The sequence below is a fragment of the Leptopilina heterotoma genome, unplaced genomic scaffold (genome assembly GCF_015476425.1).
Source record: "Leptopilina heterotoma isolate Lh14 unplaced genomic scaffold, ASM1547642v1 Lhet_51, whole genome shotgun sequence".
NCBI classification, from domain to species: Eukaryota; Metazoa; Arthropoda; class Insecta; order Hymenoptera; family Figitidae; genus Leptopilina; species Leptopilina heterotoma.
Window position 1 is genome coordinate 1,006,433 of NW_025111110.1, and position 13,595 is coordinate 1,020,027.

Genomic DNA, 13,595 nt, shown 5'->3' on the forward strand with positions numbered 1-13,595 from the left:
TTTATTGAATAATAATTGAATGTTTCTTAAAATTTAATTTTTATACATCATTTTATAAACAAATTTTTAAATAATTGAATTCTTTCGGCGAATTTTAATAAAAGTTTTAAGAATAATTACATTTTTTGAGAAATTCGATTAAAATTGTGTATTAAAAATAATTAAAAATTTTGCTATGAGTTTTATTAAAATTTATTAAAATAATTGAATTATTGCGAAGAATTTTATAAAAAAATTTCCAACAATTGACTTTTATCAAAAAAAATTATGCAAATTTAGAATTTTAGAAAATATTTGAATACTAGTGTAGAATTTTATCAAAATTGTTTTTAAATAATTGAATTATTTTGGAAAATTTTATTAAAATAATGAATATAAAAATTATTAAAAAGGGAACAATTTTTGAAAATATAGTTGAAATTTTGACATAAATTTTATTAAAATTTTTAAAAATAATTGAATTTTATTATTTCTAAAAATAATTTATACTTGTGATAAATATTGTTATCTGTGGAAATAATTGACTTCCTCCGAATAATATTTTAATATTTATGAAAATAATTAAATCTCTTGAAGGAATTTTAAATTTATGAAAATTGATGAATATTGTTATTTATGAAAATAATCGAATTTTGCAATGAATTTTATTAAAATTCCTAAAAATATTTGAATTTCGGTGATGAATTTTGCTATTATAATTATAAAGATAATTGAAATGTTGATGAGAATTTATTTAAAAATTTTTTGAAAATAATTGAATTTCTGCAAAAAATTTTATTAATTTTGATAATAATTGAATTCTTGTGATGAACATTGTTATTTATAAAAATAATTAAATTTTATTAAAATTCCTGAAAATAATTGAATTTCAGTGATCAATTTTGCTATTTGTAAAGATAATTGAAATGTTAATGAGAATTTTTTTTTAATTTTTGAAAATAATTGAATTTCTGCGAAGAATTTTATTAATTTTGAAAATAATTGAATTCTTGTGATGAATATTGTTATTTATGTAAATAATCAAATTTTGCAATGAATTTTATTAAAATTCCTGAAAATAATTGAATTTTATTGGTAGAATTTTGCTATTCATTTATAAAGATAATTGAAATGTTGAAACATAAATTTTTTTAGATTTTTTGAAAATAATTGAATTTCTGCGAAGAATTTTATTAATTTTGAAAATAATTGAATTCTTGTGATGAATTATTGTTATTATGAATATTATAATATTATTATATTATATTTTGTTATTTATGAATATTATTGAATTTTGCAATGAATTTTATTAAAATTCCCGAATATAATTGAATTTTCGTGATGAATTTTGCTATTTATAAAGATAATTGAAATGTTGAGAATTTTTTTTTTTTAATTTTTGATAATAATTGATTTTCTGGAAAGAATTTTGATATTTATTAAGATTCCAGTACTTTGAATAAAAATTCCTGACTTTTTCCTGATTTCCTTGATTTGTGCCAACCCTGTTCATAAAAAGGAGATGAAGAAAAATTGAAAATTATAGTTTTTGCAAGGAAAAAAGGATGAAAGCGGGGAGAAAATAAACTAATAAGTGGTGTTTATTTTTTTTTACGATTTACTTGAATGTTGATGAAAATAGTGGTGTGCGATACTAGCAATAACTTTGCGGAATAAGATGGGCTTGGTAGCACCAGGATCTTGGTTTTACTGCAAATAACCCCGACGGTTATGGAACCTTTTAGTAGGAACTTGGAAGCGGGAAAGTAGCAAAAGCTTTGGGGGATGAGATATTTCAATGCAGACTGCAGTTTCTGCAGTTCGCTGGTTTAATTATCGCGGTAATGTCGGCACAAAGTTTATATTACCATCCGCTGGTTAGGTTAGAAGATGCTAACAAAACTCCCTTCCCGATCTTTCATTATAAGTAGAAGAAGAAGAAGAAGAAGAAGAAGAACTAAAAGGAAAAGCCCGTCGTTAACACTATTTAAAAGACTCAAAACTTTTCAAATGAAAAGTTCGATCCTTCAGCATCGTAAAGAAACAGGATAAACTAAACATTTATTGGTACTTCAAAATGACTATCAAGTTAAAATTAGATTTTTATTCTAATTATTAATTCAGACTTTCAAAGTATGGGATAATTAAAAAATAAACTTCATTAAAACAATTACAGGGTTACTATACAAAAATTTAATTTTCTTTTCTCCTAACTTTTCCCTGATTTCCAGACAAAATTTAAATTTTTTTCCTGACCCTAAAAAATATTCTGATTTATTCTAAAAAATTTTAGATACTCAAAGAATGTTCATAGGAATTCGGATTTTCAAAATTTTCGAATCCAAACCTTTTGAAATTCAACAACTTATAAGAATATTTTTTTATGAAACATGAAGATATCGATCATTCCGAGTCTTCGACTCGGAATGATCGATTTCTTCATGTTTTATAATAATTAAAGACCATTTCAAATCAATGATTATTTTCTACAATTTTAAACTAAAATTCTTCTGTAAATCAATTATTTTTAATAATTTTTTATAAAGTTCTTTTGAAAATTTTCAAATTTAGTGTTGTTACAAAAATTTTATTTTAAATTTCCCTGATTCTTCACTGATTTCTAAATTTAATTAATCAAAACTTGTATGATTTTGTTAAATAAATATTTAAATACTTCTTATTTCTTTTTTCACAGGAAATAAAATTTAAAAATTTTCAACTTCTGAAATTTAATAATTTCTAAAAATTTTAAAGTATAAACTTTCCAAAAATTCAATTATTTTTTACAATTTTTAACTAAACTTCATCTCTAAATCAAATATCAATACCTATTAAAAAATATAAGAAAATAATAAAAAATGTTTGAAAAATTTTTATTATAAATGATTTCTCAAAAATTCTAAAATAGTAAATTTTTAAAAATTTAAATTTACTTTGTTCGAAGGTAATTGAATTTTTAAAAATTATGATAAAACAATTCGATGAATTAGTTTTTTATAGATATTGTAATGTAATTTTTCAAAAATAATTGAAGAATTTTTGTATAATTTAAAAAAAACTAATTTTTTAAAGAATTGTAATTAAAATTTTTTAATAATTATGATTATTTTCTTCAAAATGTTAAAAATAATTCTAAAAAATTTAAATGTTATTATTTTGTGTTTGAATTTATTTTATGTTTGTATTTTGATTCATTCTAAAAAATTTTAGTTACTCAAAGAATGTTCTATTACATTTATTACCTACACTTTAAAAAAAAAAATTAATTCTACAGAATAGTTAGTTAAAAATGTAAAAAATTCAGATTTTCAAAATTAAAACATTTTCAAAATTCAATTATTTCTAAAAATCCACGCTATAATGATTTTAAAATTCAATTATTATCTAAAATTTTAACTGAAAATTCGGTTTTAAATCAATTTTTGTAAGAAAATTCTAATAATTATTTAAATATGTAAATAAATAATTTATTGAATAATTGATTAATTCTTAAAATTGAATTCTCGTAAATAATTTTATCAAAACATTTTTTAATAAATTTAAATATTATAATCATATTGTTACTGTAACTTCTTCAAAATTCTTTTCAACTTTTTAATTCAATTATTATTATTTACTACAATTTTTAACTAAAATTCTTCTTTAAATCAATTATTTTTTATGATTTTTTAAAAAGTTTTTTGAGAAAATTTCCAAGCCCATTTGTTTACAATTCAATTTTACGAAATTTTGATTTCTAGGAAATTCTTCAATTAAATGTAAAAATTTAAATTATTTAAAAAAAAGGGAATATAATTTTTTTAAAAAACCACTTTATCATAAATTATAATTAAAATTATTTAAAATTTATATTTTCTAAAATTTCAAATTGAAACTTTTTTGAAATTCAATTATTTATAAATATTGTAAACGCAACATTGATAAAATTCAATTATTTATTGAATTTGTGAATAAAATTCTTCTCTGAATTAATTATTTTTAATAATTTTTGAAAAAGTTCTTTGAGAGTTCAATTATTATTCAAACAATAAGAAGAAAGTTCATCTAAAATTATTCTAAAAACCATTTGTTTAGAAGATATTAGAATTTAGTAATTATTTTTGATACAATTTTAACTAAATTCCTTGATAGAATTTAATTTCGAAAATTATAGAGAAATTCTTCGTAATAATTCAATTATTTCCAAAAATTTTAATAAAATTTTTTAAAAGAATTCAATTTTAAGAAATATTTAATTATTGTATCGGAAATTTTACTTGAAATTCATTTTTAAATAAATTTTTATCAGAAAATTCTACGAGAATTCAATTACTTAAATTCAAAAATAAGTAATTTTTTGAATAATTGAATGTTTCTTAAAATATAATTTTTATAAAGAATTTTATCAATAAATCTTTAAATAATGGAATTCTTTTGACTAATTTTAATAAAATTTTTAAGAATAATATTATATTTTTCGAGGAATTCGATTAAAACTGTATTAAAAATAATTGAAATTATTTTGCTATGAGTTTTATTATTTATTGAAAATAATTGAATTTCTAAAAATAGTTATAGAATCAAATAATTCAAATAGAATGGATATTAGAAGAAATTTTATAAACAAGAATAAATGTATACCAAGATAAATTCAAATATCTGTCATATTTCTAAAATGCATTCATTCTTAAAAATAAGCATTGCGAATTTCTAGAAGATGACATATAATTAAAATATTTTTGCTATTTTTATATGCAAAGCAATATTTTATTTCTGTAATATTTATATCGCGCCATATAAATATTAATAAATGGACTTCTATTTTTTTATGCATTATGTAAAAATTGTATAAAATTAAGATATGAATAGACGAGTCAATATAATTATTTCCGATATCAAAAGTCCATGCAACGACTTTTGTTCGAGAACTTGGTGAATTTTGATAACATTGTACATTAAAACAGTATTGTCACAATTATCAATCGTTGTCATAAGAGAAACATAAATTTTGTCATGAAATTCACATAAATCATTATATTTAACAATTAACGTAACAAACATACCTTTATAATTTAATTATAAACCAGAAGGATCCACAATCAATGCCGACATAACCTCAAAAATACCTTTCGTTGTTTATCCAGTTTGCATGTAATTTGTAATTATTCACTCCATTTTTAATATTCACGTGTCACTTTTATTAAAATCTCCATTATTGTATCTGATTATGTTTTAACTTTCAACTAATTCGTATAATATCCAACAATCCCCACAATCAAAACAATCCGACAATTTTCCGGAAAATGGCGGAAATGTTAAGCACTTTGACCCTAACCTTCTGTTTCCTTCCCCCTCCCACCCCCTTTTCACCCATCAAATCTCTTTTTTTTATTTAACACAAATTTACCGAATGTTTATCAAATTTGTTATAGATTTCTTTAAAGATTAATGAAACAAATTTTAAAAAACGATACTCTGGTTAATAACGACTGTGTAGTAATTAAAAAATACGTTTATTAGAACAAAGAAAACGCGGGATTCCGAAATCGCAAAAAACTGAAATTACTCCCGAAAAACGTGGATTTTGATCAATTTGTAAATACTATTCAATGAATTACAGAAGATTTTATCAACTATTATTCGTAATTAATCTTAATAGCAAATTTTACTTATTTTACAACCGAAATTTCAATTTATTAATTATTAAACAACAAACAACTATAATTAACAACAGCCGTTGGCTGTACTGATACTGAAACGGAACCGGAACTTCATCTAGATTGCAAAAATAGAAACGGAAGTGGAGTGATCACTTTTTGAATTGGAATTTAAAAAGGTAATTGTAAACGAAAAACTAATAAATAAACTAAAATAGGAAAGAAATGTTAGAATTACAAGTTAATTAACTTTAATTAATCTATTTAGTTAAATCTTTTTGAATAAATAAAACATTTAATTAAAAAAGCAAATTTTTTCTAAACTTTTGGAGGGAAATTTAAATAATTTATTTAATTAAAAATTTATTTCACATAAAAAAAAAGTTTGAACTTAAATAAATATTTGAATTTAAATAGTTTTCAAAGAGATTTCTATTTAATCGACAAAATTAAAGTAGTTTCTTAGTTTCTTGATAGAGCACAGCACTTTACGGCTGAGAAAATTAAATGAAAAAGGGCTTGTCGCCATCTTTTAATTTCAACTACATTCAGCTTTGTCATCTTTGGAAGCTGTTTGTAAAACATTTATAAGTGATTATTTTTCGTTTTTTAAACGTGTATACAAAATGTCGAGTGGAGCACTTTTTGGTAATAATGTTAATCGAGGCGCAAGTAAAAATCTTGTTGAATTTAAAGCCGGAAAAATGACAATGAAGGGAAGCAAGGTTTATCCAGACAATAGGAAAGGACAACTTTATGTATATCAGTCGGACGATTGTTTAATGCATTTTTGTTGGAAAGACAGAACTTCTGGAGTTGTTGAAGACGTAAGAGAATTTTTATTTAATTTTTCACTTGTCTTTGAAATCAATAAATTCACGAAAATATGTTCTTTTTGTGTTGAATTATATTTTCTAACCTAGAAAAAAACAGGAATCAGTTATTACGAATTTAATGGTACAATTTATGTCTTTTGTAATCAATTTTTGTTTTTAAAAATAATAGTTAAATTTATGATGCGTGTGGATAGTTGAACGTTGTTGGATAATTTGTTTAAAGTTAGTTTTATTGTTCTTTAGGTTTTTTAGACATTTAGGTTATGTTGCATGAGTAAGCGCAAATTTGTAATTTTTATTCATTATAATGGGATGTTAATAATTTTTTTCTTTTCTAGGATTTGATCATATTTCCCGATGACTGTGAATTTAAACATGTTCCTCAGTGCACTACTGGCAGAGTGTATCTTTTAAAATTTAAATCGTCCAGTAGAAGATTCTTCTTTTGGCTCCAGGTAAATAGTTTTATTGTTAAAAATACAAAATACTGTTCAATAATTGAAGAAAAATTTTGTTTAATAGTTAAAAAGAAATTCAGTGTTTAATAATTTAATTTTCTGATAAAATGATTTTTTTCTGCAATTATTAAAATAACTAGCAACTGGGCTAAATTCTTACTTACTTTTTTAAATAAAATTAGCAATTTTAAAAATAATAGAATCTAAAAATTTTCTAATTTAAATTTTTCATGAAAACACTAAAAAAAATTCAATTTTGGAATTTAATTAATCTTATTAAATTTTGGATCTTTAATTATTAGAAAACATGAAGAAGTCGATCACTCCGAGTCTTCGACTCGGAGCAATCGATATCTTCATGTTTTATAACAATACTTTTATAAATTGTTAAAAAATTTAAAAAAGGTTTGAATTTGAAATTTTAGAAAAGTAAAGAACAAAAATCTACATAATTTCAATTTGACAAAACATAATATTTAACAAAATTTTAGTCTTTTAATGAAAAGAAGTGAAAAGAATTCTGATGATTTCTATTTGTCATTACAATTTTGAATTAATTATGAAATAAAAATAATTATAACATAATAATATAATATACAATCTATCTAAAGTTAACAAAAAATAAAAGTATAAACAAAAGACAACTTTAGAGTGTGAGGAACAGAAAAAATGAAAGAATGAATACGAACATTATTATAATTAATTAATTAATTTTGACGAATTTATTCAAGGATCTAAAAACCGATAAGGACGATGAACACTGCAGGAAGATCAACGAAGTTCTCAATAATCCACCAACACCAGGTTCTCAAAGAAGTGGTGGTGCAAATCCAGAGGGTGATTTACAAAATCTCTTGAATAATATGTCGCAACAGCAATTGATTCAATTATTCGGTGGCGTGGGACAAATTGGAGGATTAGGAAATTTATTGGGAACAATGAATCGACCACATGGAACTGCTAGAACAACTACCACGACTTCCTCGACGCCAGTTGCAACAACTATCGTCACCAGGCCACCTGCTGCTCAAACCCCAGCACCTACTGCCACAGCATCTGCTGGAGCTGCCACCACCGAAACATCCAGATCTACTGGTGATCTACTGAAACTTTTTTCTTTTTATTAAATAACTAGTTTATATTGTACCCCTTTTTTTATCTTTTTGTTTTTATTTTATTTTTTTCCTCGTATTTTCTTTTTTCTATTTCCTTCTTTTGTTTTATTTTTTATTTTGTTCCATGTTTTTATTTTGCACTAATTTTTATTAAAATCTATTACTTTTAATACTTATTTTTTTTACGAAGTTTTGAACTTTTAAATAAAACTACTTTTTTCTGTATAAATATTTCAAAAAATTGGATACTATTCAAAAAGGAATAATAATTAAAATTAATATTTACTTATTCAAGATTTAATTTTTTTAATCTACAAAATTATTTTTTATATTTTCATAAAAAAAAGTTCTTGTTTTTTAATAAGAAAATACAAATTAAAGGAAGCAAACGGAAATATTCTTTTGAACGTTCAAAACTTTAGGAACATTTGTATTTTTTTTAATTAATTCAATTTATTTATTTTTATTCTTAAATCATTGATTCTTTTGTAGGAGGTTCTAAAACTTCAAGTAGAACAGCAGCACCAGCATCTGGAACAGAAGATGAATCAAGAACTCCAATAAGAGTCAGTGATTTAGTACAATATCTTTCTGAAATACCAACACCATCCGAAGGTCGGACTGATCAGGTAATTTAATATCCTCGGAATATTAAACTTTTAATCTTTTTTTTTTTTGATGAAAAAAAATTACTGGAAATAACAAACATTTCTACAGTTCTAAATGAATTTAATGAAGGAAAATTTTTATACAATTTTAGTTTTAATTCGATTATCAAAGTTTCCATGAAATTCAATTTCAACTCGTCAATTATTCGATTAATAAATAATCGTTTCTATTTTTCAAAATTGGGAAAATAATTTGATCAATTGGAAAAATAATTTTCATATAATAATATAACCCTTAAGGTTTTATAATAAGAGAATTATCAAACTTTAGGTTTGATAATTCGAGAATTTTGTTGATATTTCATTCAAATTGAAATTTCATTGGGAAATAATTTTTCTGTAATGTTTCATCATCAGAGCTGCTACAAAGATTTGATTTTATTTTTCCCTGATTTTCAGACAGAATTTTGATTTTTCTTTGACCCAAAAGGTTTATTCCTGTTTATATTACTGCAACTCCTCTAAAATAATTTCCAACATTTCAATTTAATTTTTTTCTGGGATTTTTAACTAAAATTCTTTTCCGAATCAATTATTTTTAATAATTTTTGAAAAAGTTCTTTGAGAGTTCAATTACTAAAACAAATAAGAAGAAAATACACCTAAAAAAATGTTGAAAACTCATTTGTTTACAATTTATTAAAATTTAATAATTATTTTTAATATATTTTTAATTAAATTGAAAGAATTTAATTGTTTTCAACAATTTTAATGAAACTCTTCGCAACAATTCAATTATTTTCAAAATTTTTGATAAAGTTCTCTATAAGAATTAAATTTTAAGAAATATTCAATTATTATGTCTAAAATTTTATCTGAAATTCATTTTTAATTCAATTTATAAAAATAAACGGAACATTAAAAAAAATCAATTATTTCTGAAATTTTTAAATTAAATTCTTCTTTAAATAGTATATAAAAAATAATTTTCTTATAATTTTTTTATTCTTATTATTTATTTAATATGTATTATTATTAGCTACCTATTATTATTTTTATTTTATTATTATTTATTATTTAAGTATTAAATCTTGTTAATTTTTGCAATAACTGCTGACCAAAAAAACTCGTTTTTTTATTAATTCTAATAGTTTAATATTTTTCCATTATTTTTGATAAAATTCTCTGACTTTTCCCTGACCAATGTCAACCTTGTTCATTTTATAACAGTAATTTTGAGAAAATATTAAATTGATAAAAAAATTTCCTTCATTTGAACGTTCTGAAGAATATAAAAATATTTTTCATATAATTAAATATCTTATTTTCTAATGAACGAAAAATTTTCTTGTCAAAATGAAAGTCTATGTCTGTTCTTAAAGTTAGTACATACTCTTTAATATTTTCGAGTACAATGCAGAACTAAATTATAAATTGTACTTAGAATTTTGCAAATATTGCATTCGAAAGAGATTTAAAAATTTTCTCTTGGCATTGTTCGTTATTTGCAGATATTAATTTCATACTTCGTAGTTAATTGCTTAAATATTAATTTGCAGTTTAAAATTCTGAGATTCTTATCCAAGAAGTTTACTTTGATAAGATTATTCAGTTTTTTTGTATGCAAAATGTCAGAAACTTGACGTTGAAACCACTTCAGTGAAGCGCAATCACATGCATCATTTTCATAAAATTCGTTAGGTACAAATTTTTATCAAATCAATATTTAATTTTGTTCTAAATAAAGACTATTTTTTTTCTTTTAAAGAGAGTTTTTAGAATTGTCAAATTGATAAAAGAAACCAAAGTAATAATTTTTCAATAATAGAAATAAATTCACGTCACATACTTTATCGGCAAATCAGAACGGGAATAATCAAAGATTAATTTTTCCTTTTTGTTTAAATTACGTTATTCACAAGTTGTATTTTATAGATAAAAATTTTATATGATACGGTAATTTCGTATTACATTACTCGCAATAATAATCTTGTCTCTTATCCAGAAGTATAATTGGTTTATCACTCCTTAGCAAAGTTATCATTTCTGTTTGTTAACTTTGACAGTATTTTACTAGCATTGCGAGAATAGTCTTGTTTTTCTTTCATAGTTTTTTTTACTATTTACTGGTTGTACTCTTTTTTTCTTTCAATAACGAAAAGGGTACGTATTGTCTTTATTACTAATTGACTGACAAATTTTTGATTTGCTGATTTCTAAAATTTTTCTCTATCTTTCTAGATTTTTTGAAATGAGAATACGATGATTGCGCTTTGTATTAGTGGAACTTTGGGAAGTATATCAAGTGTAGAAATACTAGAAATCAATAATTATAGAAATTGAAAGGGGAATTTGTCTTGGTCATTATTATATTTTGAATATATTGTTTTATTGATGTATTCGTACATTTGGTATTCTTTCAATGAAGAGATGGAAAAGTAACCAGAGGGGGGGCAAGTTAAAGTTACCCTCTTCTATTTATAGTTATTGTCACTTGGAAACGGTGAGTGTTAAGGTGAAAAAGAAATAATAATAATAATAATAAAAATAAAAAAGACATTAGCGTTGGTATAGCGAAGTGGCATGTATTTGACACTGCTCAGTACTGTTCTTCGTGTGAACTTCTCCTGGCTCTCGGAGGCATTGACTTTGCTGAGCAGTTGGAGAAGTAACTCCTCCAGGTTACTTTGTTGTTCTCGATCGGCTACAGCACAGCTTATTGTCCGGCAGAGGGGCGTAGCAAGCGAGTTGAGCAGTTCCATCCCAGGGGCGATTTCGTCGACCGAGAACCTTGAATTAGAAATGAAAGAGCACTTGCCACCCGGGGACAACCTCAATACCACGCTATCGTCTCCTCAGTTCTCCCAGGCGCTATCAATGTTCTGGTCTGCTTTGCAGTCCGGTCAGGCTGGCCCAGTCATTCGTCAATTTGGTCTTGGAACGCAGGCGGTCAATGCAGCAACCAATGGAAATCTCGAGCAATTTGTGAGCGCACTTGAGTTCGTGATGAAGGACGACCAGGAGCAGGAGCAACGCAGTGAGCAGGGTAAGGATGACAAAAGCAAGAAGCAACCTCCATCTGGAGCTGGATCAACTGATAAGAAAGATGAGGATGACGAGGGAATGTGTTTCGATTAAAAAAAAAAGACTGGATTTGAATTCGACACTTTTTTCTTTCTGTTTTTTTTTCCTTTTTTTTCTCTCTATCTCTCTCTCTCTCTTTTGTAATGTCTCTCTGTGTGTCGTGCGAAATAATTTTTGCTCTGGATATACTGGTAACTTGAATTATTCTTACTAATGCTTCACTACGACTTGTGTATCTCTTTGCAATATCGGTTTAAAAGAAAATAGTAGAGTGTAAGTTTCACATTATATAATAAAAAGAAAATTGTTTTGTTGAAAGATGATGAAAAGGTGTACTTGTCATTTTTCTTTTCACACAAACAATTCACATCGCTGTTCAATTTTTAGAAAAAGTTCGTTTCTTTTAATTTTTTTCGTTCAATTTTCTTTTACTGATAATATTTAATATTATATTTTAAAAACTATTATATTTATTATAATTATTAATATAAATTCATATATTTTATTTACAATTATCTATATTATTAATAATAGTTTTAAATAATTTCCATTTTTAAAATTAATTTATTGAAAATTATCGAATTGTTGCAAAAAATTTGATAATAATATAATTCCTTCAAAAAAATGTATTATTTAGGAAAATAATTGAATTCTCGAGAAGAATTATGTTAAAATTTTTAATAATTCTAATTAAACTTTTTTTGAAGAATTTATTTGAATTTTTTTTTAAATAAAAGTTTGTTTAAAAATTTTAATTAAAAATCTTAAAAATAATTGAATTTTATGAACAATTTCATTCCAGTTTAAAAATAATCGTGTTTATTAATAATTGAAATTAAACATTTAATTATTAAACTTTATTAAAATTATTGAAATTTCTTTTGAAAAATTTTATAACGAATTAAGAAAAAAATTGAATTCTATCGTGAAATTTTTTTTTTTAAATAATTGATTTTTTGCAAAGAATTTTATTATTTATAAATATAATTGAATTGTTTCGAAGGATTTATTAAAAGTTTAAAACATAATTGGATTTTTTGCAAAGAATTTTACTATTTACAAATATAATTGAATTTTTTCGAAGAATTTATTAAAATTTTAGAAAATAATAATTGATTTTTTTCGAAATATTTGATATCGAATAAAGAAAAAAATTGAATTCTTTTGTGAAATTTTTTTGAAAATAATTAAATTTTTGCAAAGATTTTACTATTTACAAATATAATTGAATTTTTTCGAAGAATTTATTAAAATTTTAAAAAATAATTGATTTTTTTCGAAATATTTGATATCGAATAAAGGAAAAAATTGAATTCTTTCGTGAAATCTTTTTAAAAATAATTTAATTTTTGCAAAGATTTTACTATTTACAAATACATATAATTGAATTTTTTCCAAGAATTTATTAAAATTTTAGAAAATAATTGAATTCTTTCGTGAAATTGTTTTGAATATAATTGAATTTTTGAAAAGAATTTTACTATTTATGAATATAATTGAATTGTATCCAAAGATTTCTAAAATTTTAGAAAAAAATTGATTTTTTTCAAAAAATATTATTAAAAATTAAAAAAAAATAGAATTCTTTCATGAAATGTTATTAAAATCGTATTAAAAATAATTGAATTTTTACAAAGAATTTTCGACTATTTACAAATGTAATTGCATTTTTTCGAAGAATTTATTCAAATTTTAGAAAATAATTCAATTCTTTTGAAATTTTTTATAACGAACTAAGAAATAAATTGAATTATTTCGTGAAATTGTTTTGAATATAATTGAATTTTTACCAAGAATTTTGCTATTCATAAATATAATTAAATTGTTTTGAAAGGTTTATAAAAATTTTAGAAAAAAATTGATTTTTTTCGAAATATTT

At 22.9% G+C, this 13,595-nt stretch overlaps 2 protein-coding genes across 4 annotated transcripts in view; one reads left to right on the forward strand and one right to left on the reverse strand.

Annotated features, from left to right (window-relative positions):
• The window catches only part of LOC122507810, a 262,525-nt gene extending 257,207 nt beyond the window's left edge, over window positions 1–5,318 (reverse strand). For both annotated transcript variants that reach the window (XM_043620730.1, XM_043620729.1), the window contains exon 1: window positions 5,022–5,318. The gene's annotated coding sequence lies outside the window, so the exon portion shown is untranslated. The remainder of the gene's footprint in view (window positions 1–5,021) is intronic.
• An 811-nt stretch (window positions 5,319–6,129) lies between these two features.
• Window positions 6,130–12,045, forward strand: LOC122507801 (proteasomal ubiquitin receptor ADRM1). Of its 2 annotated transcripts, none has more exons than XM_043620712.1 (5): window positions 6,130–6,442; window positions 6,790–6,906; window positions 7,641–8,004; window positions 8,517–8,653; window positions 11,363–12,045. In XM_043620712.1, exons 1-5 carry the CDS (start codon window positions 6,242–6,244, stop codon window positions 11,768–11,770), a joined length of 1,227 nt encoding a protein of 408 aa, XP_043476647.1. In that variant the 5' UTR covers window positions 6,130–6,241; the 3' UTR covers window positions 11,771–12,045. The 2 variants fall into 2 exon arrangements, with proteins under 2 accessions (XP_043476647.1, XP_043476648.1); XM_043620713.1 differs by having other exon boundaries at window positions 11,531–12,045.
• The last annotated feature ends 1,550 nt before the right edge of the window (window positions 12,046–13,595 follow it).

Coding starts and splice junctions, on each gene's coding strand:
- LOC122507801 (XM_043620712.1), top strand. CDS start 6,242: ATGTCGAGTGGAGCACTTTTTGGTAATAATGTTAATCGAGGCGCAAGT. Junction 6,907..7,640: donor GATTCTTCTTTTGGCTCCAG/GTAAATAGTTTT, acceptor AATTTATTCAAG/GATCTAAAAACCGATAAGGA. Junction 8,654..11,362: donor CCGAAGGTCGGACTGATCAG/GTAATTTAATAT, acceptor ATTGTCCGGCAG/AGGGGCGTAGCAAGCGAGTT.